Source organism: Falco peregrinus, chromosome 2, assembly GCF_023634155.1.
Source record: "Falco peregrinus isolate bFalPer1 chromosome 2, bFalPer1.pri, whole genome shotgun sequence".
In the NCBI taxonomy this organism is placed as follows: domain Eukaryota; kingdom Metazoa; phylum Chordata; class Aves; order Falconiformes; family Falconidae; genus Falco; species Falco peregrinus.
In genome coordinates, this window is record NC_073722.1 from 118,291,834 (window position 1) to 118,314,591 (window position 22,758).

General features: G+C 49.8%; 3 protein-coding genes across 3 annotated transcripts; 2 read left to right on the forward strand and 1 right to left on the reverse strand.

Moving 5' to 3' along the window:
• The first annotated feature begins 6,753 nt into the window (after positions 1 to 6,753).
• TMEM220 (transmembrane protein 220) lies at positions 6,754 to 11,934 on the forward strand. The gene is made up of 6 exons (XM_055796207.1): positions 6,754 to 6,905; positions 7,085 to 7,114; positions 7,853 to 7,913; positions 9,901 to 10,024; positions 10,837 to 10,896; positions 11,763 to 11,934. Exons 1-6 carry the CDS (start codon positions 6,834 to 6,836, stop codon positions 11,893 to 11,895), a joined length of 480 nt encoding a protein of 159 aa, XP_055652182.1. The 5' UTR covers positions 6,754 to 6,833; the 3' UTR covers positions 11,896 to 11,934.
• Positions 11,875 to 15,203, reverse strand: ADPRM (ADP-ribose/CDP-alcohol diphosphatase, manganese dependent). Its single transcript, XM_027784878.2, has 3 exons — positions 14,528 to 15,203; positions 13,899 to 14,015; positions 11,875 to 13,640 (listed from the first exon to the last, which is right to left on the reverse strand). Exons 1-3 carry the CDS (start codon positions 15,168 to 15,170, stop codon positions 13,345 to 13,347), a joined length of 1,056 nt encoding a protein of 351 aa, XP_027640679.2. The 5' UTR covers positions 15,171 to 15,203; the 3' UTR covers positions 11,875 to 13,344.
• Positions 15,190 to 22,397, forward strand: LOC101917636 (protein SCO1 homolog, mitochondrial). The gene is made up of 6 exons (XM_055796206.1): positions 15,190 to 15,370; positions 15,456 to 15,546; positions 16,891 to 17,088; positions 18,012 to 18,104; positions 18,222 to 18,337; positions 20,974 to 22,397. Exons 1-6 carry the CDS (start codon positions 15,221 to 15,223, stop codon positions 21,100 to 21,102), a joined length of 777 nt encoding a protein of 258 aa, XP_055652181.1. The 5' UTR covers positions 15,190 to 15,220; the 3' UTR covers positions 21,103 to 22,397.
• Positions 22,398 to 22,758: the final 361 nt, after the last annotated feature.

Consider the following 22,758-nt stretch of genomic DNA (forward strand, 5'->3'; position numbering starts at 1 on the left):
CCAATCCAACAGTTTCACCTACCTAATGCCAGGGAGCACCAAGGACGGCTGCTCTGCAGGAAAGGAGTCAGAGGGGCAGAGCATAACATGGTGGATGAGGGGTGGCCTCAGCAGCAAGAGCCCAGACCTGGGCAAGGAGAGAAGGGCAGGTCCCATGACAGTAACCATGTTCAGCTGGGGCTCTGGACAACCCTACTGCAATGAGACAGGTCTGAAGTTAAACCAAGGCCCCAGGTCAGAGTCTGGCCCATAGCCCCAGGACACAGCCAGGCACAGCAACACAGCTGTAACGTAACTTAGGTGGGAACCACAGTAAAAGCTTTGGCTAAAAACAGCTCCCAAGGAAGAGTGAAGAATGGTTTCTCCACACCTCCCCTTATCCTCAGGCTCCTTCCAGTTCTCTCTCAAAGTGCTCCAAACCCACCTGATGCTTATTAAACCACTTGCTCTTACCAGCAAACTGGCCTTAAATGCTGAGTTAAACTCCTAGGCAGTGGTGTGTGGTCTAGGTCCTGACACAAAAGGCATTTCCACCCCCCCACCCCCCCAGCTAGTCCTGCAGCTTTCTTTTCTCTTCTCTCTCTTGTGTAAGCTTTCTGGCTTAATCAAGAGTGCAGGCATCTTGCAGGCTGTAGTACAGAAACAGAGTGCCTGCTGGCAAATGCTGGCAGAAGCTGACAGCTGGCTTCCACCTCTACTCTGTGCCACCTGCACGTGGTTTGCTTACAATGAAGTAAAATTATACTGTTTATCCTCCTTCCCCCCTGCAAATCCGGAAGGATCAATGCTACCTGTCCTGACATGTTTGTGAAGCCTGTTCCTATAGGCCTCTGCTGATGGAGATTGCACCATCCCCCAGCAAGCTGCTCTGGCACGCTTCTGTGCTGACATTATCTGAAAACCTAAGGTTTTTTTTTCTCTGAGCTGAAATCCTTTATATGCCATCCTGTTTGCTATGGCCATGGCCTTCTTAGGAATGACCTCTTGGGCACCTGATGACTGTAATGTTTCCCTTCCCTTCCTTGATTCAGCTTTCTCTTCTACAGACTACAGCAGCTTGATTCCTTCAGCCTCTCTTCATGTTTTCCGTGCCCCCTAGCATCCTCACTGATTTCCTTTGACTTCTTTTCTGTTGAGTTGCATTTTTGAAGTACACTGTCCCTAGCCAGGCATATTACTCCACCTTGTCTTGGAGGCTACGCTCATATGCTCCAGGGTGGTGCCTGCCTTTTCCATTGCAAGTGTTCAGTTTGCTCTCTGTTATACCTTGGACTGTTTTTGAAAAATTGCATCCACCTTGTTCCCTCGCTTGTGTTTCTCACTGTTCATAAAGGTAATGCTCAAAGTTGTATCTGTTGAATCTTGCCCCGTGGTGTTTAGCCCATTTCTCCCCCTTGTTCATCTAGTGTTGAATTCTGTTGTCTTTCTATACTTCACAGCCTAGAGTGATTCTCAGGTTTAATAGGGCACTCAAGGGTGTTAATCATCCAGGCTGTTATCTGAAGTAATTAAAAAGATGTGGTGTCACAATGGACCCCTGCAAAAATCCCTTCAATATGTCCTTCCACTGATAATTAGCACTTGAGGCACAATTATCTCACCAGCTCTGCACTCACCATGTGGTCATACCTTCTTAAGAGAGAGTTAGGACCGCCAGTGTTAAAAACCTTCCTAAGGTCAACATACATGACACCTGCTACTTTTCACTTTATGCATAAAATATTGTGCCATAGCAGGACATTGGACTGGTTTGTCAGCATTTGTTCCTGATGAGTGGCTGTCATCCATTCCCTAGCTGTACTCTATGTGCATACAAGTGCCTTGTTTAACAAGTTGTTCCAGAACTTTTTTGTCAATTTGAGAAGGACTTTAATTTAGGATTAAAGAAAGCAGCTGACAGAGCATAAACAAGATCGGTTTGGGTGAGCTCTATAAAACTAATGAGGTAGGAAGAAAGTTGTTAATACAGGATTATAACAAGGACAAGAAGAAGGCCAGTCTATCGAACACTTTAGACATGTATTGCCTGAAGTTAGTAAATCAGTGAACGTGGGGCTCCTCCCCTTCTCAGTAAGCGGGAGCTCCATCCTTCCCTGCTCATGGCACCTGATCTACCAGTTAGGGCAACTGAAACCAAAGCCCTTTTAGCAGTATCAACTGTGTAACCATGCATTTATCTCCAGATGTCCCAGTCTGAATTGAGTCAGGGTCCTGGGGCCAGGAGCACACCAAAACCCCCAAGCCCTTCCCCTGTCTGCCTAGAGCCTCTTAACAGGTTTTCATCCCATCAAAACCAATCCACAGTCATTCACGGCAGTGTCATCAGTGTGCACGAGGATGAGCACTGTTATGGAGTGGATCACTGGGACGGGTGGCCATGGTGATGTTTCAGTAATATCTCTGGTACAGGCTCTTGGGAAACAGCCTGGCTCTCCCCATATCCCAGCTCGGCTGCTGGGTCCGTCACTGCAGGACTCTCATTTGAAAGCCTCTGCCCTTTACAGACGGAGCTGCTGAACTGATGATAAGCTTGGGCTTCTATGGGCTAAGCAGCAGACTCCAGAGAGGCAAAAAGAGGTTTTACCTAATATTGAGGAACTAATTTTCAAGTAGCTCGAATTATACTCGAGGGTACTAAACGTGCTTGGCCTCCCTCTTAAGGGAGAGAGCAGTACTGCTGGAGACACCCTTCAGATAGTCCCGTCCACCGTCCACCGTCCCCCGACAGGGCTGGTGATAGGAAGTGCTTGTGACAGTTGGTAAAGCTTTAAAGTGAACAGCCTCGACCTTTTCTTTGCGGTTTCTTTGCACACCAAACACTAAGAATCCTTTATATTTGTAAAACACGTTACAGCCCGATTGCTTTTGAATTAGAGCAGCAAAGAATGAGAGAGATTCAGATGCCACAGTTTGTAACCCGTCCCCTCCTTCCCACCCTACGCTCAAAGAGCCCGGCAGGCCTTTTGCCCTCTCTTGCTCTTGTGTCACTGAACTTTGCTCGCTCACAGGGTTGCCAAACCCTCCACGCCACCCCTCCCAGGTGCACAGGAGAAGCTGTTTTCTGCTAGTCCAGCAGCCCCTTCCTGGTGGCAGAAGCCCTGTCCCACCCCACAAGGGGCCCTAGATGTGCCAGTCCAGCTGTTTCTCTGCCTCTCTCCCAGTATCCACCAGTTTCTCCCAGCTGCTTTCCAGAAGCTGCAGTCTCGCCTCCAGACCTGCAGCCCAGCACCCATGACATGGCAAACAGCACCCCTGTCATGGCACAGAAACCAGATGGGCTCTGTAGGCTTGCACTGTAGCTTGTGACCAGAAAAATGAGAGAGTCATGGAGTTTATCACAGCTGAATCTTCTTTCTGCAAGATCAGCTAATACGGTTGGGAAAATGGACAGTGATTCATAATTTTGTTTCTCACATGAAGAACTGGTGTGCCTGAAAAGCTCCTCTGCTTTTATTTTCCTGTCATTTAAATTACTCAAATGAAAGATAGTGTCTCTTACATTCTTCTCTGTTATTAATGCCACTGTTAATGTTTAATCCTTGACATTTCCCTTTTCTAGCCTGACGTACCTCCATTCCCTTGGAAAATACATTCAAAAGCCTCCTGGAAACAAAGCAGGAAAGAGATTCATTACTAGAGCAGATTACTAGACTCATTACTAGAGCACTGCTCCTTCCAAGGTGAGGGGAAGTGACTGAAGATATGGGGACAGAGGTTAGACCACAAAGACAGACATCACTGAGTGCTCCACAGTGACATCCCACCTCCTTAAAAAATGGTGTAATTCACGGTACCTTAGCAAGAGAGTGTAGCTCCACAGGGACCTATTGAGAAACTGCAGGGACGTTTGGACGGTTGCTTTTGCTCATCCATGTGTCAGGCTGCATTTGGCAAGAGGAGAACAAGACATGGAGTGTATCTCACCGGCTTTCCTTTAAGCATTTGTAGTTCCTCCCCAGGGTGCTTGTGAATAGGAAAGTCATGCTCTTAAGGGTGCCTGTAGAGAGTGGTTTAATTTTCCTGGGCTGTGGGATGGGGATGTGAATCAATTTAAACATCAGGAGAGATTTAGTTGCAGTGAACATGGCCTGCTCTTCTGCCTGCAGCTGCTAGCAGTTGTTCGATGTATAGAATAACACAATTGTTATGCACCATAATGCCTACTCAGTGGAGCTGTAACAATGGCACCCATTTACAAAGAAGGCTCTTACTTCCCTGTGACTTTCTCTGTGGTAATTTCATCTCCCATAACCTGTTCAAGGAAAGATTCAGTTAAAAATAACAGGAGAAGATGGGCATTAAACCTCTCCACAAATGTGGACACATTCACACATCCTCCACATAAAGGTTCAACAAGACCTGATTCTGCTGGGGGCTGAGGGGGCTGCATTACACTGTTGCTGAAGTCAGTGGGAGAAATGATCTGACAGAGACTCAAGTTTGGTAGATGGATATGGTAGATATAACAATTCTAATGGGCCCACCTTCATTCATCACTGATTATAACTTTTGGTCATAAATGATCAGTGAACTATGAGGCAGTACTATTTTTCTGAGCAGTATCCTTCCTGCTCTCCAGACAACACAAAAAGACTGAATCTCCTCTTAAATGCAAAACTAATCCTAGACCACAGAGTCATTACAAAAATGTCCATTTAAATCCCAATCTCTTGGCAAGGAAAAGAAAGAAGTCTCCTCTTTTCCCTGACTCACTGATTTCCCCCTACACCCATGGTTCTTCAACATCACCATATTTCTGAGCCCTGGCATAGCTGTGACACCCAGTGCCACATCTGTTCATAGCCCTTGGGAGACAGAAGATGCTTGTGACAAGCTCACTGGGGCTTGTTGGAGCTGCTGCTCACTCTTGCTGTGTAACAGGAGGCCTTTCTGGAGACGCTTCCTTCTGTTCTGCCATGTCAGCTCTCAGTCGGCTTAGTTATTTCTATGGTAGAGAAAAAAACCTTTCAGATACCTGCTGCCAAAGTTAACTGTAATAAACACTAATCTCTCTCACTCGTAAATTGGATGTAGAGGTGGGCTCACACCATCCTTTCCAACTAAACAGGATGGTTCTTGATGATGAGGACAGAGTGGACAGAAACTCTGGAAACCTCAGCGTTCATATTTTGTTTTGACACAGACTGCAGGATTTGCAGTAGTTCCTTATTTTGCCTTGCCTGTGCTGAAAAATGAATATCTAGTCTTGTGTAGTCTTGCCTGACCTTGGAGGTATCCCTCAACATAGCAGCAATAGTTGGTACCTGCTCAGCAGCGTCACCATTAGTGGTTTGATCCATAGCTGCAACGGCAGCCACTGCTGTTCCCAGCCCTTTCTCGAGAGCTCTCCAAGCTTAGTCGTGCCCCAGCACCCATCGGCCCGCTGTGGTGACTGACGGTGCAGCTCCACTGCCATCTCAAAGTCAACCAGGTCGCACCAGAGCTCTGCACTCCCGCCTCCCCTGCTATGCTGACAGCACCTTCCTGCCCTGCCTGGCCCCCAGCACACATGTACTGAACTGGGTCAAGCAGCTCATCAGGGAGCAGCAGGGTCACCACGGCCAACGGGGCATGGGCAGCACCCACCTCACCGCCCTGCTGTGGGGCAAGCAGGGCAGACCCAGAGACTGCAGCCAAATCCAACCAGGACCCCAGGTCACTAGCCAAAGTCATGGAGACAAGGCAAGCCTGAGGTCAAGCTGGGAAGTCAGCCTGTGAGTCAGGGTCAGGCCCAGTGGAGGTGACCAGCATCAGACCTAGCACCGTGCTGGCCAGCAAGATCCACAGCAATGCAGCAGGTCTGAGGTCAGGCTAGGAAGGAAGGATGGGATCAGCAGGCTCCGCAGGCAAGCGCAGGCAAGGCTGTGGCTGGGCTGCAGGTGGGGGCTCCTGCAGCTCAGGCAGGGCCCCTGCAGAGGCCTTTAAACTTTTGTGTAATGACTTGCCAGTTTGACTGTACATGTTTGTTCACATGTCTTCACCAAGACAAGGATCTAATTCTCTTTCAGGTACGTGAGTTATCACAGAAGCATGGAAGTGTCACTACGAAGGCACAGCTGGAGGTCTCTAGTCCAACAGCCCCCTTGAAGCAAGATTGTCACACCACCAGATCAGGCGAGCCATGGCTTTCTCTTGGAAATCTCCAAGGATGAAGATCACACAGCGTGTCTGGGTCACCCATTGCAGGCTGCATGACCCTCCTGAAGAGGTTCTTTCCCTAACGTCCAGTCAAAACCTCCCAGGCCACCATTTGCAGCCACCACCACTTGGTACATCATCTGACAACAGCAAGGAGCATGTGGCCCTGTCCCCTCTGCAGCCACCCCACAGACAGTTCCACATTATTACTGGAATTGGCTTCCTCTTGGCCCGCTCCTGCTCAAAGGCCACATTCTCTGGACCCCTGACCCCCCTGGCTGCCATCCACAGGATCCCGAACCAGGTCCTCCGCGGTGTTTCTCACGGGGGACCCTGCCCGGAACCGAAGGCTGCAGGTGCACTAGCGCCGGGTCAGAGCGTAACGGAGGGCGGCCGGGACGTGCCGGGACCAGCTCGCCGCGGGGGCGGGCGGGCTGCGGGCCCGGGCTGGAGCCCAGCGGCAACGGCAGGGACGCGCTCCCCCGGCGCCACGGGCAGGCGCCCCAGCCGTTCCAGCGGCCCCGGCCCGACCAGCAGCCGCTGTCCTTCCGCCCCGAGCAACCAGCCGCCACCAGCGAGCCTCTCCGCCCGCCCCTGCAGCCCCCGGCCCGGCCCTTCGCGAGGGCGGCCGGGCCCTGCCGGACCCGCCCCGGTGGCCTCGTCCCGCCCCGGCAGCGGCGGAGGCTGTGCCGGCCATGGCGGACCGGCTGTGGCGGCTCTGCAACCTCCTCATGGCCGCCTTCTTCGGGCTGGCGGCCGCCGTGCAGGTGAGGGCGGGGCCGCCCGGGCTGGGGGCAGCGGCACCCCCCGCTCCGGCGCCCCCCGCTCCGGCGCCCCCCGCTCCGGCGCCCCCCGCTCCGGCGCCCCCCGCTCCGGCGCCCCCCGCGGAGCGCGGCCTCGGCTGGGGCGGCGGCTGCAGGGTCTCAGTGTGCGCCTCCCGCTGCAGGTGAACGACCCCGACGCCGGGCTGTGGACGGTGAGTACGGCCACCCCCCCCCCCGCCGCCCCGGTCCCGCGGGGGTCCCGGCCGCGCCGCGCTGCGGGACCCCGGGGGCCGCCAGGGGACCCCGGCCCCCTGCCTTTAGCTGAGGAGCGAGCGGGCGCCCCAGGCAGCGCCCCGGCCGGAATCCCGCCGCGCTTCCAGGATCTTCGAATCCTGGCCGGGCACCCGCCTGTCCCCACCGCCGCCACCAGCTGGACCGCCCCCCCAGCTCGGCTGGGCGTCCTCGGTCCCCAGGGGGATCCCCCCTCCCCGGTCGGCTTCGGCAGCTCTTCCTCGGGCGCAGGCAGGGCCGGGACTGGCGGCGCGGGGCGCCCCTTGGGGTGGGTGAACCCGGCTGACAGCGGCGGGGCTGCGGTGGCAAAGGGAGCTCCCGCTCCGGGGGAGCCGCCGGCGCAGGTGGGGGGCCCGGGGGTGTCCCCTAGCGGCTTTCCGGGGGGGTCAGGGTGCAGTGCAGGGGGGTCTGCAGCGGGATGGCTGGGCAGCGGTGACCCTGGGGCTGGGGAGGAAGGGCTGGCGCTCCGCTGGTGGTCCAGGGTTTGGGTGGTGATGGCGAACATGAGCCCTGGCAGTGCCAGGGCGCACCGGAGGAGAGGGATGGCAGGTGGGCTGCACGTTGCCTGGGGAAGGGGGGAAGCCTTGGCATGGACCCCTGCTCGTGCTTCCTTACCTTGCTAAGTTTTGCTACAGAGTAGGTTTATGTTTCATTAACAGGCTGTGTACTTAGTGCCAGCTGCCCTGACGCTGCTTGTCAGCATTAACCCCTCCATAACAGGTATGATATTGGTGTGCAAAACAGTGTCTGCTCAAATTTGGCCCCCAAAAGTTTTTTGTTTTTGTTTTTGTTTTTTTTAATTGAATCACAGATCAAGATCAGGCCATGTGGAAACATGTGCTGCTACCTTTTGAGGGCAAAAAGCTGCGGAACCTTCTCCTGCAAAAGCTGGTCATTGGTTTAGTGCTCGTGGTAGGGTGTGCTGCAGACAATCGGGGTGCCCTGCGGAGAGGCCTGTGGCTGGGATGGTCTGGCCTTTGCACCCCAGTCCCTGTGCTTAGAGCTGGAGTAGAGCACAAGCCTGGGAGCATGCTCTGAACCCGGCTCTGCTGTTGACATTAGTGCAGTAATTCACTCTGTTTACTTGTTGTAAATCTGCAGGTTTGCTTATCTACCTCATAGAATAGCAGCTGAGCTCTGCACAGTCCTTTGAAAGAGCTGCAGATCTCATTATCTAGCATTGCAGCTACCACCCCATGGAGCACACGGGCAGTGATGGGAGCGTTCAGAGGCTTCCGTGCAGTGGCTGAATTTCCAAGGGCGTACACTAAGGGAACTAATACCATTCCCCATGTTGAGAGAATCAGTTGGATAAGATTTGGTCCAGGACTCCAGAAAACTTCATTTTTTTGTAGTTTCACCTTCATTTTTTTGTAGTTTCACCCAGTAGAAATAATTTTAAAATACCAACATTTTCTATACACGCAGTGACTGTATCTTTTCTGAATGAATACTAACTCTGAATAAACCAAAACCATGCTTATGCCAAAAAATAAAATCTTCAAGAATGTATGCTGTTGTCACAGATCACACCTGTCATTGCAATCTCTCAGCATTCTGGCTACCTTAAGCATATAAAGTGGAAGCATTCATAGAGCCAGAACCCATGACTGTTGGTTGCCAGTGGCCTTGCACACTTCAGGGGAGGTTTATTTGTGCGATAGGTGTAGCTTCAACGTTACGGCATTTGGCTGGCCAAGAGAATCTGCATGTTAAACTTGCAAGTAGGTTTTTGTTACTTGTGCCAAGATCTGTGGAAAATAAACACTAAAATAGCACGACTATTGTATAACTGGACATTCACCAAGGGACATTTGCCATTCAGGTCTGTGGAAGACCCAGATTCTGCCTCTGCTGAGCTGCAGTAAGTTCAGCCAAATGGGGAATCAATTACAACATTGGGTCATGCTGAACTCTTGAATTTTGGCAGTTCATCATCTTTAATGCTTGCGTGGAGGAGTCAGTGCCCAGAAAAGACTACTTTTAACTTTACATTTTTTGCTGCTGACATTGCTGAGATCAGCGAGAACCGCCTGTGTTGCTTTTCCCCCTTAAGCCCATGCGAATGGACATGGAAAAACCACAAGAATCTGTGGGCCCATTCAGACATTGCACATCATCTATATTTCTGTTCAAAAATGTCAGTCCCCAGGCAAAGATGTCATCAGTGTTGCTCATCATCACAGGGAAAACCTCAGGCAGAGGTTTATCACGGAGAGTGAGGGAAGATGCTCCCTGAAGGATGGTGGTCACCTGTACCCCTGCCAGCTGTTGGGAATCTGAGGCTTGCTCCCCTGGCCTCTTCAGGTCCCCTGGGGTCATGCTGAGCATCTGGTTATGGCTGTGTGCTCTGGGAAGGACCTTCCTCCTGCTTAAGAGAACTTTGATTTGTAATCTGCCTTGTGATTTATTTCCATGCATGTTGAATGCTGGAGCCTGTTTTGTTTGCTAGATAGAATAGGAAACCATTTTCGTTGGGGTGCTGCTGCCAAGAAGTTGCATTCCTGGGAAAGCAAGCACCAAGACCTCTAGTGTTTATTTTCAACAGCACTTTTTAGCAGATTTCCCTGGTCATGAAAGATGCTGGTATTAATTCCATCTTCCTGCCTAAGAAGTGTATGTTTGATGGAGGCATCTTTTTTAGCAGCTCAGTTGCTTTTTGATATACAGGGTTTACTTCATGCTACATTGCAGGTTTTTTTCTCAGATCATGGTGTTTGGAGGAGCCTCTGTGACCTTCATTCTGCTTGTTGCATTGTTGGAACCATTGCTTTGGCTTGCTCTTTGTTTGCTTACACTCAAGGAAATATTTTGCACGAAGAGGAAGGCAGGTAAGAAGTCATTTCTATTTTCTCCTGCATGCATTCAGCATGCCAGGCCACCTTCTGCTGGTCACTTTGCTAAACTTTATTTGCTGGGCTGTTGCAGTAAGTGCTGTTGGTCCAGGGGAATCAAATTAAGGAGGGACCACAGTGCTCCAGACCAGCACTTTGTTGGACAAAGGGAGGAGAGAGTGAACAGTCGGGATTACTTGCCTGATTGGTGGCAGTGAGATTTAATCGGGGGCAGTACAGGCTTTCAAAGACCACAGCACTAGTACAGTGAAATAGCTTTGTGTTCTCTTGCTGGAGCTGTAGGAATGGGAATTAACATTTTAAAAACTCAAGGTGACACCGTATGCATGTTATCTGGCATGGACTGCGTGAGTCCTCTGAACTGTCAGGGATTGTGAGGCGGAGAGAGGATTTATCACCTGGACATTCAGTTGCCTGAAGTAGGTGCTTGCACAGTATTGAGGTGAAGTCCTGGCAGCTCCTGGGGCTGTAGACGGTCTGGAATACTGAGATGCTGCTTTGCTCTGTGTTACTGAGGGAAACGTGCTGTGGAATACAAGTTTAGGAATGGAACAAAAGGTGGAAGCAGAAATTTCTGCAGCTGTATAGCTAGGTCACATGTGTTTGTAGGCTTGTGGTGGGAAGCAAAGCTACTCACTGTAAATGCCTTTATAATGCTAATCCTAGTAAAATGTACTGAACTTCTCCAAGGAAGCAGACACTACTGTTTCAGAGACAAAATTTCTATTTTTTAAAAGTAAACACCTGCTTATATTATTTTCTGATCTGTTTTTTGTTTGGCTTTTTAGAGAGTTGTTTGGTCTGGTGATTATTACAGTATGGATGAGTCTTTGTCGCAGTTCAGCAAAGTAAGTTTTGTTTCCTTTTTTCTTTTAATCCATTCATATGTTTACATTTAGTGACTAGCTTCTTGAAAACACTTAGTCGATTTCGCCTGCTTGTTTTTCTGCTTATGTCACTGTCTGAACCTTCTCAGATACCTAAGCAGTAGTAGCTGCTGCTACAGCCTGGAGGATCTTGCATAAATAAAAGTCGGTGGGGGGAAGGTAAAGCTACAGAAAAGATTTTTTCTGCTCCCTCTGCCATAATGGGCAGGGGACCTTCTTCCTTTGCGTAAGGACAGTGTGCCCTTTCTGTGGAACTGGCTAGTGAGTGTTGGCCACAACTGCTAATGAACTGCAAAGCCGTTTTTGCCACTGCTCTCAATTTACAGAACTTTCCAGTGAGGGTCTCTATACTGGTGTCTGCTGTGTCCACCACTGGAGCCAGCAGGTGATACAGGCAGAGCTGGCAGAAGGCTCTGGGTGGTTGCCTGGCTGCAGTGGCTCCACACTTTTCCCCTCCAGCCTCTTCAGAGGACTGTGCTACAGCAGTTTTCCTAAATTCCCATTAGCTGGGAGCATGAAGAATCCCAGACTGCCAAACAGTTACCTTTGCCTGAGAAAACATCACAGATGCTCTGGGAAAACTAGGTGTGCTTTTTTTCTTTTTTTTTTTTTTTTTTTTTTTTTAACCTGGTTATGTAGCCTGAGGTGGCAGAAAAGTTTTTTTCTGCTGGCAGGTGGTGCCTCTCCAGTACAAGACTGGTGATGCATCCACAGAAGCTACATTTAAATGGTCAAAGGCTCTCTGCTGTCCTTCCAACCACAGCCAGGTGTGAATGTTTCAAAGCTGACTGATTTGAACTAGCTCTTTTGTATTTGCTTCTTCATAGGAGTCCACTGGGTGGAGTTCGCTTGATCATTGCAATCGTGGTCACCCTCTTTCCCTTTGTTTCATGGCTGTACATTTATGTGAACAAAGAGATGCGAGCGTCTTGGCCAACACACTGTAAAACGGTGATTTAATTGGGTGAGAGAAAGTACAGAATAAATATTCTGACCTTACCTGCCTTTGCTTTTGGTTCTTAATGAAAGGTTACTATCAGTTTGATAGAACCCAAGAATGCCTAGCTGCTTCCAGCAGTGCAGTCTGAGATTTGTTTAAAAAATTGAGGAACACTGTCAAATCTGAGTGGAAAAATTTTTCTACGGGAACTGTTCTTCAGCTGGCTGCTTCACACATTTTCAAAACACCATTGAACTACTGTGTGTTCAAACGGTATATTCAATGGCATCCCTGGATCACTCTCCAACCACCTCATACTTCAGGAAAGCTACTGTTGTCTAATGTAAGGGGAAAGCAAAGCAAACACTTTGTTGCAATACATGACTATTTACAGCCATAAAACTCTCCGATGTCTGCCTGGATAGACCATTGAGACTAACTGAAAAACTGAGCAGTCTGTATTTATGTTCCTATGTTAAAATCATATGTAGAATATATTTGAAGAAGTATTTTTGCTATTATCTTTAACTGAAAATTTCTGGCTTTAGAGTAATAAACACTATTTTTTCTAAAGAAAACTCAGTGAAAGCTTCTGTATCTTACATCATCGTTCTGCGAGATGAGTACTCAAGACTGCCACCAGCAGATGTGGTCAGTATCACAACTCCACTTCTCACAGAATTACACACAGCAGCCCAGCAACAGTAAGCGTGTTCCACTGCTACTAATCCTGGAGAAGGAAGGTAAATACACTGGACACACAAGCTAGCCGGGAGACAGACGGGTCCAGATGCAGCACAGCAAGATGCTTTAGATCCTTCCATGTCAGGGCTTCTTCACTCAGTACTGCTACAGGCTAATACAGCTGTGCACACATAGATCCTAGCGGGTGTATCTGCAGCATTATGCAATGTAGCACAGATGGTCTCGTTTTTCCTTGGGCTTAGCTTTTCTTAAGGATTACTTCAGTCTTTTAAAGCAATGTTAAAATGACTGCATTAGGCTACAGGGTGGACTAATTCTGCCAGACACGAGACATTACTGACTATGATGTTAAACAACAAAAAAATATTGAAATGCGGCTGGGCAGCTACAATTCTGCATGCTTTAATTCTGACTGATATAAAAAAGGGGCTTTATTGGACAATATTCATAATATGGCTTGCATTTTTTCACGTAAAGTAATACTTGCTGTGAAAGTCACAGTAAGGTCAGGATTGGGTGTTTCAAGTCAATATTCTGCATTCACGTATATTTATTTCAAATACAGCTGCTGGCCGCCTCTGTTCTCCACAAAGAAACTAGGTCTGCTTTTTTACAGAAATATAATTCCTAAAATTCTGTATCCAGGAGAAAAGTTTCCGTTAAAGCTATAAGGATCAGCCATGCACATGTTTCTACAAGCAAAGAAGCTGAATCCCCTGCTTTTTTGTCCAAGTACTTCCTGAAGAAGAGTGATTTGTGTTTTGTTACCATTTTCGGAAATGCATAACTCTGCCTGAAATTCTGCCCCTTCCCTTTAGTATCATTTTATCTTCGTAGACATAAATGGTTCCAAAGGCATTGCTTTCTGGTGGAGTTTCAATAACCCCCTCCAAAGTTAGATGATGAACTCCGTGAGAGTCTAAACAATATCCACCATCGTGCAGGTGCCCTGCAAGAAAGCAGACCACGCACCGATGAGAGTAGATGACCGAAAGGGCATCTTTGTAATTCCAGGCTAGGCAAACTCTGTCTGAAGCATCTGGGTGAATGGGCAGATGACCTGCAGTTGAGAGGGAAAGAAGCAGGAGAGTTACTTTAACTGTAATCAAACTCTGCATTCATTCCTCGGAAATTCAGACACCTAACTACACCAAAAGCTCACTCCACTGTGAGTCATGATTACTATTTTCCTACTTCACAGGTTACATGTGTAACTCAGTGCAGCAACAAAGCTGCTACATGTTTTCCTGAGCTAATACGCATTGGCTATGTAACCTTTTTTTGCATATATCGCCATACATCCCCCATATCCACCTACCCATAACTACAACTTTTTCTTGGTTTTCATCAGAGAACTTGAGGACTTCATTGAACCAGTCCAGCTGGGCTTGGCTAAATCCTCCATTAAACTCCACAAACTGAGGTTCTTCGAGTCCTGCAGTGAAAAAGAAGGTTAGGCATAGGTGCATACACCTCTTGTGGCTCCCATGTTGGCTCGCCTTGTGCAAGTCACATTACCATAGATGGTTTAGTCTTATAACTTTTTTTTTTAAATCTCTTTGATCAAAAGTCCAGCTTCCTTGGACAACCAAGAAAAAAATATTTGTCAGCGTTTTGGGGGTATTTTGGTCACACTGCATGCATGGGATTTCCACTCTTGGGTGTCCCCCTGCCCCCAGCGTCGGGTGGGGTGGGCATCACTCCACACTCTGCACCAACAACTGCCTTTGGTTCTGATGCTGCGGAGCGCACAGCACAATGTCAGCCCATCCCAAAGGCAGCAGGGTGGCATGGCAGGTAGGGGGGAGGCCCACCTGGAGCCCCCCGAGTGGTGCTCAGCCAGCAGCAGGGTGGCAGGGAGGTGGACAGGGACGGGGTGCGTGCTGGGCCCCCGGGCATCACGGGGAGCTGGGGTTCAGCTGCCTGCCAAGGGCCATGCTGGGGTACCTGCAGGGCTGTTGAGGTTGTCGTTGGGGTTCTTCTCCCGCAGCAGCCTCAGGGACTCCTGGTACCGGGGGCTGTCCGGCTCCCTGCCCAGGATGCTCAGGTCGTAGGCGTCGAGCACGACAACACGGACCCGCACGGCCGGGCTGAAGTGATAGGCCTGGCAGTCCCCGGCCGGGCTGAAGTGACAGGCCTGGTTGTCCCCGACTGGGCTGCAGTGACAGGCCTGGTTGTCCCCGGCCGGGCTGCAGTGACAGGCCTGGCAGTCCCTGCCCGGCGGCCTGGCCACCGCCGCCGAGAGGCCGCTGCGCGCTAGGCGGGCCCGGCTGAAGTTGTAGAGCTCGTGGTTGCCCCAGGCGTGGTGCACCGGCACCGGCAGCCGCCCCAGCACCGCCAGCACCCGCTCCAGGGCGGCCTCGGCCGCGCCGTGCCGCGCGTTGAGGCCGTCGATGCTGTCGCCCAGCTGCAGCACGAAGGCGAGCGGCGGCCTCTCGGCGGCCCACGCTTCCACGGCGTCCCGCAGCAGGCCGAGGCTCTGCCGGTAATACCGCCGCCGGCACCCGCCGAAGTCGTAGCCGTCCTCCGCGTCCGCGTACTGGATGTCGGCGATGACCCCGAAGCAGAGGAGCGGCGGCGCCGCCGCCATCGCGGGCGGGGCGGGGCGGAAGAGGCGGCCCCGGAAGGGCGGGCGGCAACATGGCGGCGGCGGCGGCGCTGCGGGGCGGCCGGGCGGTGCGGTGCTGGCGGCTGCCGGGCGCGGGGCTGGGGAGGCCGCCGGTTCCCGCTCGCCGCCCGCTCTCCCGCCTCCCGCCAGGCGGCGGCCCCCGGCCAGGCGCGCAGAGGAGGGTGAGCGCGGGGGGGAGCGGGCGGCTGGCGGCGGCGGGGCGGGCCGGGGCCCGCTCCTCGGGCACTAACGGCTTCTCCCCGGCAGCTGGTGTCGTGGCGGTCGCTGGCGGCCACCGCCGTGCTGTGCGGGGGGCTGCTGGCCGCCATGAAGAAGGCGAAGCGGTGGAAGGAGGAGGGTGAGTGCGGCCGGGCCGGGCTGTTCCCGCGGGCCGTCTGTGTGAGGGGGGGCCGTCTGTGTGAGGGGGGGCCGTCTGTGTGAGGGGGGGCCGTCTGTGTGAGGGGGGGCCGTCTGTGTGAGGGGGGGCCGTCTGTGTGAGGGGGGGGGGGGTCTGTGTGAGGGGGGGGGTCTGTGTGAGGGGGGGGGGTCTGTGTGAGGGGGGGGGGGTCTGTGTGAGGGGGGGGGGTCTGTGTGAGGGGGGGGGTCTGTGTGAGGGGGGGGGGTCTGTGTGAGGGGGGGGGTCTGTGTGTGAGGGGGGGGGTCTGTGTGTGAGGGGGGGGGGTCTGTGTGTGAGGGGGGGGGGTCTGTGTGTGAGGGGGGGGGGTCTGTGTGTGAGGGGGGGGGTCTGTGTGTGGGGGGGGGGGGTCTGTGTGTGGGGGGGGGGGTCTGTGTGTGGGGGGGGGGGGTCTGTGTGTGGGGGGGGTCTGTGTGGGGGGGGGTGTCTGTGTGAGGGGGGGCCGTCTGTGTGAGGGGGGGCGTCTGTGTGAGGGGGGGCGGCTGGGGGGCAGCTGTGGGGGGTGTGTGTGTCTGTGTGTGTGGGTCTGTACGGGGACTGTGGGGCGGCTGTAGGGGGGGCGGCTGTGGGGGGTTTCTGTGGGGCGGCTGTGAGGGGGTCTGTGTGTGTGGGTCTGTTCGGGGACTGTGGGGCGGCTGTAGGGGGGCGGCTGTGGGGCGGCTGTAGGGGGCTGTTCGTCCCACCTCAGCGTCCTGCTGCACCATGTTGTGCTTCGTCCATCGCTGCTTTGGGCCCGTGTGTGCGTAAGCGCCACAGAGGGTTGTCACCCGTTCCCCAAGCCTTTGTGCTTGAGTGGTGCAAACTCCCACCCGCACCTTTGCCCGCCGGAGCGGTGGCCCGTGGCCACACAGCCCGGTTCCTGCTGCAGCTGCTGCCCGTGCGTCTCATTTTCCCATTCATCACGTTGGAGGTCAGAGCGGTCACAGCTTTCAGGGTGTGTTTTTTGCAAAAGGTGCGGGTTTTTGTTTTGCACCATGCCAGGTCTCTGTCTTGCCCTTTTTTTCTTGTTCTTTGTTAAAATACAATCAGATGAAAATGAGAGAGATCATTAAGTTTCAAAGGAGTTTAGAGATAAATTTAGTTTTGCCCAAACTGAATACTTTTTGGAAGTTTTGTCTGCGTTGGGATTCTGTACGACGGGCATGGGTAGATGTTGGCACTTCAGTGCCCTGGGCCACGACTGTGCAAGGCTGCCTGACTCCCGGCGGCTGCTGCTGCGGCTCCCCGGGAGGTAGCGTGGGTGGTGGCGTGGGTGTGTTGGATCCCCTGCTTGTTTTCTTTTTGTAGCGCTGGAGAAGGAACGAAACCGAGGCATTGGGAAACCGCTGCTAGGAGGGCCCTTCTCGCTCGTCAGCCACGAGGGGCAGCCCAGGAGCAGCAAGGACTACATTGGCCAGTGGGTGCTGATCTACTTTGGCTTCACACACTGCCCTGACATCTGTCCTGATGAACTGGAGAAAATGATTGAAGTGGTAGATGAAATTGGTATGGGAATTTGGTTGGCATAGTGGTCCTTTTTATGGGAGGGCCAGGTTTGTTGTGGTGAAATGTCACAAATAGTAATAATTGATGATCTTTTTAAAAAAATGGTGTTGACTACTATTGAGTAGTTGAATTAATTGCCAAGTGATACATATCTGCCCGTCACTAGGATCTGATATTGAGAGCATGACAGCACTGATTTTTCTGCAGTGGGGAACTTCTTGGTAATAAAATGTGGTGGTGGCAGGTTACAGGGAATGGTGCCATTGCATTGTATTTTTGCCAAGAAGTAGTTGTGGCGTGTATTAGGGTTTTTTCCCCTCTCTTTTATTCATTCTGAGAACAGATCTCTGTGAGGGTCTCTTCTGAGAATGACTGTGCTTTGGAATGGAGGTTGGGGGAAGGCTGTGTGATGGAGGTGGTTTTCTGAGCCTGCGGGCCCTGAAGCATTATGGAGTAGGGGTAAAAGTAAGCAAGCAAGCGGGAGGGTGGACTAAAGTGAAGAAAATACAGTGAAGGCTATGGCAGGAACATGAGGGAAAGAGCCTGAATGGTGTCTTCACCTATCCTCCTGCTTCACCGTTATGGACATGCTTTTGTTGTATCTGCCATTGTGGCTTGATACGTGCATCACACCATGGCATTTCCTGCATCAGAGCGAGTTTGCCATCTCTCCTGAGCAGGGCAGGGCCTCCAGCTGAGAGGCTGGGGGTGCAGCTGTGCCCAGCACGAGCACAGAGCTTTGGATTTCACAGCATTTGCTTCATTCACAAATTACTTGCATTAAGCTGCACAAAATGGGCTTTTTTTGACTCTTAGGGTGGGCTTGGATTGATGTTACAGTAGCTTGGGTGTGAGCTTGTTTGAAGGGAGGTGAGGAAGGATTTTTGGTTCTCTAAGAAAAATAATAATCGTTAATGTCACAGATAGAATTCCATCTTTGCCTAATCTGACTCCACTCTTCATCACTATTGATCCTGAGAGGGACAACGAAGAAGCCATTGCCAGATATGTTAAAGGTATTAATTACTGTCGTCTTCCTCAATGTCTTATAGCATGTAATATAGAGCACTGAAAAGGAGGCTCTTGATGGGATTCTTTTCACTAAGTTATCTAAATGTCTTCTTTCTGTCTAGAATTTTCTCCAAAGCTGATCGGATTGACTGGTACCAGGGCACAGATTGACCAAGTGGCCAAAGCTTACCGTGTGTATTACAGCGAAGGTCCCAAAGATGAAGACAGTGATTACATAGTAAGTAAATGTAGGGCTTTTGCCTAATGAAAGGCTTTGGTTAAGAGCAGGATATAGATTTTAAAATCAGAAGGCAGCTTTGCAATCTCTGCTGAAGTCATACGTGACAGAGCCTGTTGCACTGATGTGTTAAGCTGTATTTTAGAGGTATCAGTCAGAATCAAGGTGCCCTCTTACAAGCTCAGAACCTCGCTGAAGCATATTCTAAAAATGTACCATCCCAAGCCTGCATACAGACTAGCATATGAGCTAGCAAGCCTGGCAGTAATTTGAACTTTTTTCTGTTGTGTAATGTTTTTGTCTGGCTGTTTTTTCTATGTGCTCTGAAGTGAAAATGGAGTGGGAAATTAAGGCAAGAGGAAGAGGGGGAAATGAGAGGTAAAACAAGTAATACCTATTCCCTGCCAAACTGACACCAAGGAGGTGGGGTCTTCCTGGCAAGAAACTTGAATGATGCAAAGTTTGCCTGCAGATACTATGAAGATCTTCCTGCTGTGGTAAATGACCTGGTAGAGAGAGCATAACAATGCTAAACTGAGTGGGAACAAAATAGAGTGATAGTGTGAAAGGGGAAACTGAGGTTTAAGTGAGGCTAAACCGGGTAGTCAAAATCTTCCTCTCCCTGGAAGTAAATAGGACTGGTTATAGGGCTCAGAGCTGCTGCCAAGGCCTTCCTGACCTGCCACATCCTGAGCAGATTGACAGAGTAGGTACAAGTGATACAGCAAATGAGGATACACATTATATGATCTTTGGTAACTAAGGGCATCAGAGGAAACTAAAAACAGGTTCAAAAGGAAAGGTGGTGATGGTTCTTTTTGCAGTGGGCACGTGGGAAGTGGAATCCCTTGCTACAGATGCAAATGGTAGGAGTTTATGGGAGTCCACAGAGAGACCTGTTGACAGTCTTTGCAAAAACCAGGCTGTTGAGGATTATGAAATGCACAGAAATCTCACCTAGTTCAGGAAGCGTGAGAGCTAAAAATGTTTGAGAGGTGCTAGAGGAAGATAGCATATTTTTGGTGCTGGTTTTATACTCTTCTTTAAAGCAACCACTTTTGGCCACTATTTGAGGTTGTATACTGAGGCAGATTGCTTTGGGTCTAATCCAGTATTGTCTATTCTTAATCTGTTTTTTAAAACCACCTGACTGCAGCAAGTAAATTATCCACGTGGACAAAAAGATTGGTGGAACAAAAAAGTGGTGCATAGAAATAAACAGCAAGAGCAGCACATAAGCTCAGTAAAGAGAAGATGGAATCACACTAGTGATCTGCACTGCTCTACATTACTAAAAGGGGTGTAAAGTGGGAGATCAAGAATTTGTTTTCACTGGAAGTGTCAACTCAGTAGTTGAAAAACTAGAAAATTTGAAACTAGAGTAAAATATTTGAATTAAACCTGCCTTAGTAAAATCTTGAGAAACATTCTTTCAATGTCAGAAATGCCATTAAGTTTAATGCATCCTTTTAGCTTGTGGTACTGGACATGTTTATGTGGTATCTTGATTTCAAACACAGTTGTACTCTCTATGTATAAGTATGTTTCAGCTCTTTCTCTCCAGTGACGGTGAGATGATGTAGTCTCTTGAGCAATCACAGATTCATGGCCTTCATTTTCAGTATTCTCTGTCTTTGCTTGTAAAGATGTTGTCACAGTTAGATGCAGACAGTACTTCTGGTGACATTCTAAATAAGTTTGCCATGGAGCTAATTTTTATATAAATCAAATCAGAATACCTTGGAACGCTTATGCAATTGTTACTTTGAACATTTTTTTAAGGGTTATTTCAGTTCGGACAGTAGAGGGGGCCCCCTCCCAGCACATCTCTTTTCCTCTGCACTGGCTCCTCTGTGTGCAGCTCCTGTATCCCAGTGATGCTCTTGGTCCCATTGTTTGCACTGATGATCAACTTGGTTTAATGGAATGCTGTTGTTTATATTGGATTTACATCACGTTAGCAACAGCAGGAGCCTGAATACCTTATGGGGGTCACGGACCATCATGAGAAGTAGAGGGAAACTTGGAAAAGTGAGGGGGAGGGACCATTAGCCTGCAGGTTTGCCCTAGCCTTGTCTGTGCTGCAGGAAAGGTGCCAGCAGCTTCCTGAAGACTTGTCTGCTTAAAGTATTCCTTCATGGATTCCAAGTACGCAACTAGTTTTCTTTAGTTATTTTCTTGAGTAAAACAAGAAGAGGTCACCGAGGTGATGCTGAGGGGTTTTTTTATCTTGCTTCTTGGTGAGAAGTCTTGTCAGACAGCTGAACCAAAGGCTGGACAGGATGCTGTTGCTGCTGACTTTGAGACATGTGCAGGATATTCCAGTATTTAATGGGTGACTACAAAGAAAATGGAGAGTCCCTTTTTACAAGGAGTCACATGGAAAAGATGAGGGGTAACAGGGTACAAGTTACTCCTGGGGAGATTCTGACTGGACACTTGAGGAAATATTTTACAACGAGAACACCCAGCCACTGGAATAGTCTCCCCAGGGAAGTGGTGGATTGGCTGGACAGGGTGCTGGGCCATCTTGTGTAGACCTTGCCAGGAAAGGTTGGACCAGGTGATCCTTGAGGTCCCTTCCAACCTGGTATTCTGTGATCTTTTTTAACAAGCCACGATATGCTCTCTTGCAGGTGGATCACACAATAATAATGTACCTCCTTGGGCCAGATGGTGACTTTGTGGACTATTATGGCCAGAATAAGAGGAGCGCTGAGATTTCTGCTTCTATTGCTGCACACATGAGAAAATACAGATCCTAAAACACAACGTCTTTGAAGGTTGATGTGAACGTCACCTGTAGGTTTGGCTGTAATTTGGGCATTGGAGTTAAAGCAGAAGCATACAAGTGTAACATCCTGTCACCACGTGCCTCCTTTCTTCCAAAGGAGGAAGGCAACCATACTTCCGCAAAATACCATTATAAAAAAATGTCTATAGAGCCTTCGCTGTGGATATTATTTGCAGCAAGATCTAGGCTACAGGATAAAGTCTGGGACTTCCCTGAGACATTGTTGGGAGCAAAAAATGGAAAACACTTTTCATTTGGGAAGAATGTGTGTATAACTGGTAAAATTAATTGGTGTCTTGTAGCAAGACGTCAGCAAAGGATGGTCACTGCAGGAGGGTGGTTACTTGATGGAAAGCGATGTGGCCCATGAGATGCTCAGAGGACCCCTGCCCTCTCTTTTATTGCACTGTTTTGCCTTCTGGGAGAGGCAGTTACAATGTTGTAAGCAGGAGAGCCTTAGGAATCCTTAAGAAGGTGAAGAGCACTGAAAACAGCAGCTTCTACATATGGGACCAGCCCTGTAGTGTGCCTGATCTTTTCTTCATTTGAATGCAAAAACGTGTTTTTCTTGATGATTTTTCCAGGTGAACGCTGTTAACTTGTAAGGAAATTAGTAATAGGTTTTAAATAGATATTTTTTTTTCTGGTCTAAATTATTTTATGCATAGTTGGCCTGATTATGCTACGCTGGATAGTGGAGAGGATGAAGATGGTCTGTGCCCATGCATAGGGCTGTCAATCAGATAAATTTTATGCAGTGCAGCCTCCTGGGACTGAGACCTCCTTTGTGTTTGGGGTCTCTTCACAGGGGAGCATGTGTGAAAAGCATGGCAGTTGCCTTGAGTCTTCCCCTAAGTCACTGTGCTAGTGGTGTTTTGTATATTATGGAAGCGCAGAAGGGGCACATACACGCTCTGCAGCAGGAGATGGTTTAAAGGGAGTGAGTTTAACTGATGTAGAGAAGTGTCATGGGAGGGGCTAGGCAGATGAGCTGCTTGGCACAGTGGTCTTTGGTAGGTTCACAGTAGGAAGGATACAGAGAAAAATCGACTCCTGTTCCTGAAGGATTGCTGGATAACGGGAAATTGCCATTAAACACCTATTGCTTACCTCTCATATTTGTGCAACAAAAGATGTCTCTGTAATGAAGTCAGTCATACCACAAGATGCTCCCCTTTTTCCATTGTGTAACTCCACGTTACCTCTGATGCATTTTTACGTGTCTTTGATACATGGTCTATGGACAAAACTGGTTTTCATGGGTGACACCTTCAGGTCTGTATTTCTTTATTTGACCACTTGTGAGTTGTTTGTGGCTGTGGAGTCTCCAGGACCAAGTCTCTGCCCCATCTCTCATCATCCCGTGGCTGTGCGTTTCTACACAGCATCCTTTGGCTGCACTTCTCAAGGTCTCTGCTGTCATATCAGGCTTGCATTTCTTTATATTGCATCAGTATGTTGGTGACAAATACCTGATTTTGCATAGAGTACAGTCTGTGTAAAACCAGGGTTATATGAAGCAGTGATAAATGGAAATTAAACAAATTAGCCGGAACCACCCGCTCAGAAGAAAAAGATTGCTATTACAGCTAAGCTAAGTTAAAACAAAGTACAAGCCAGTAGAAAT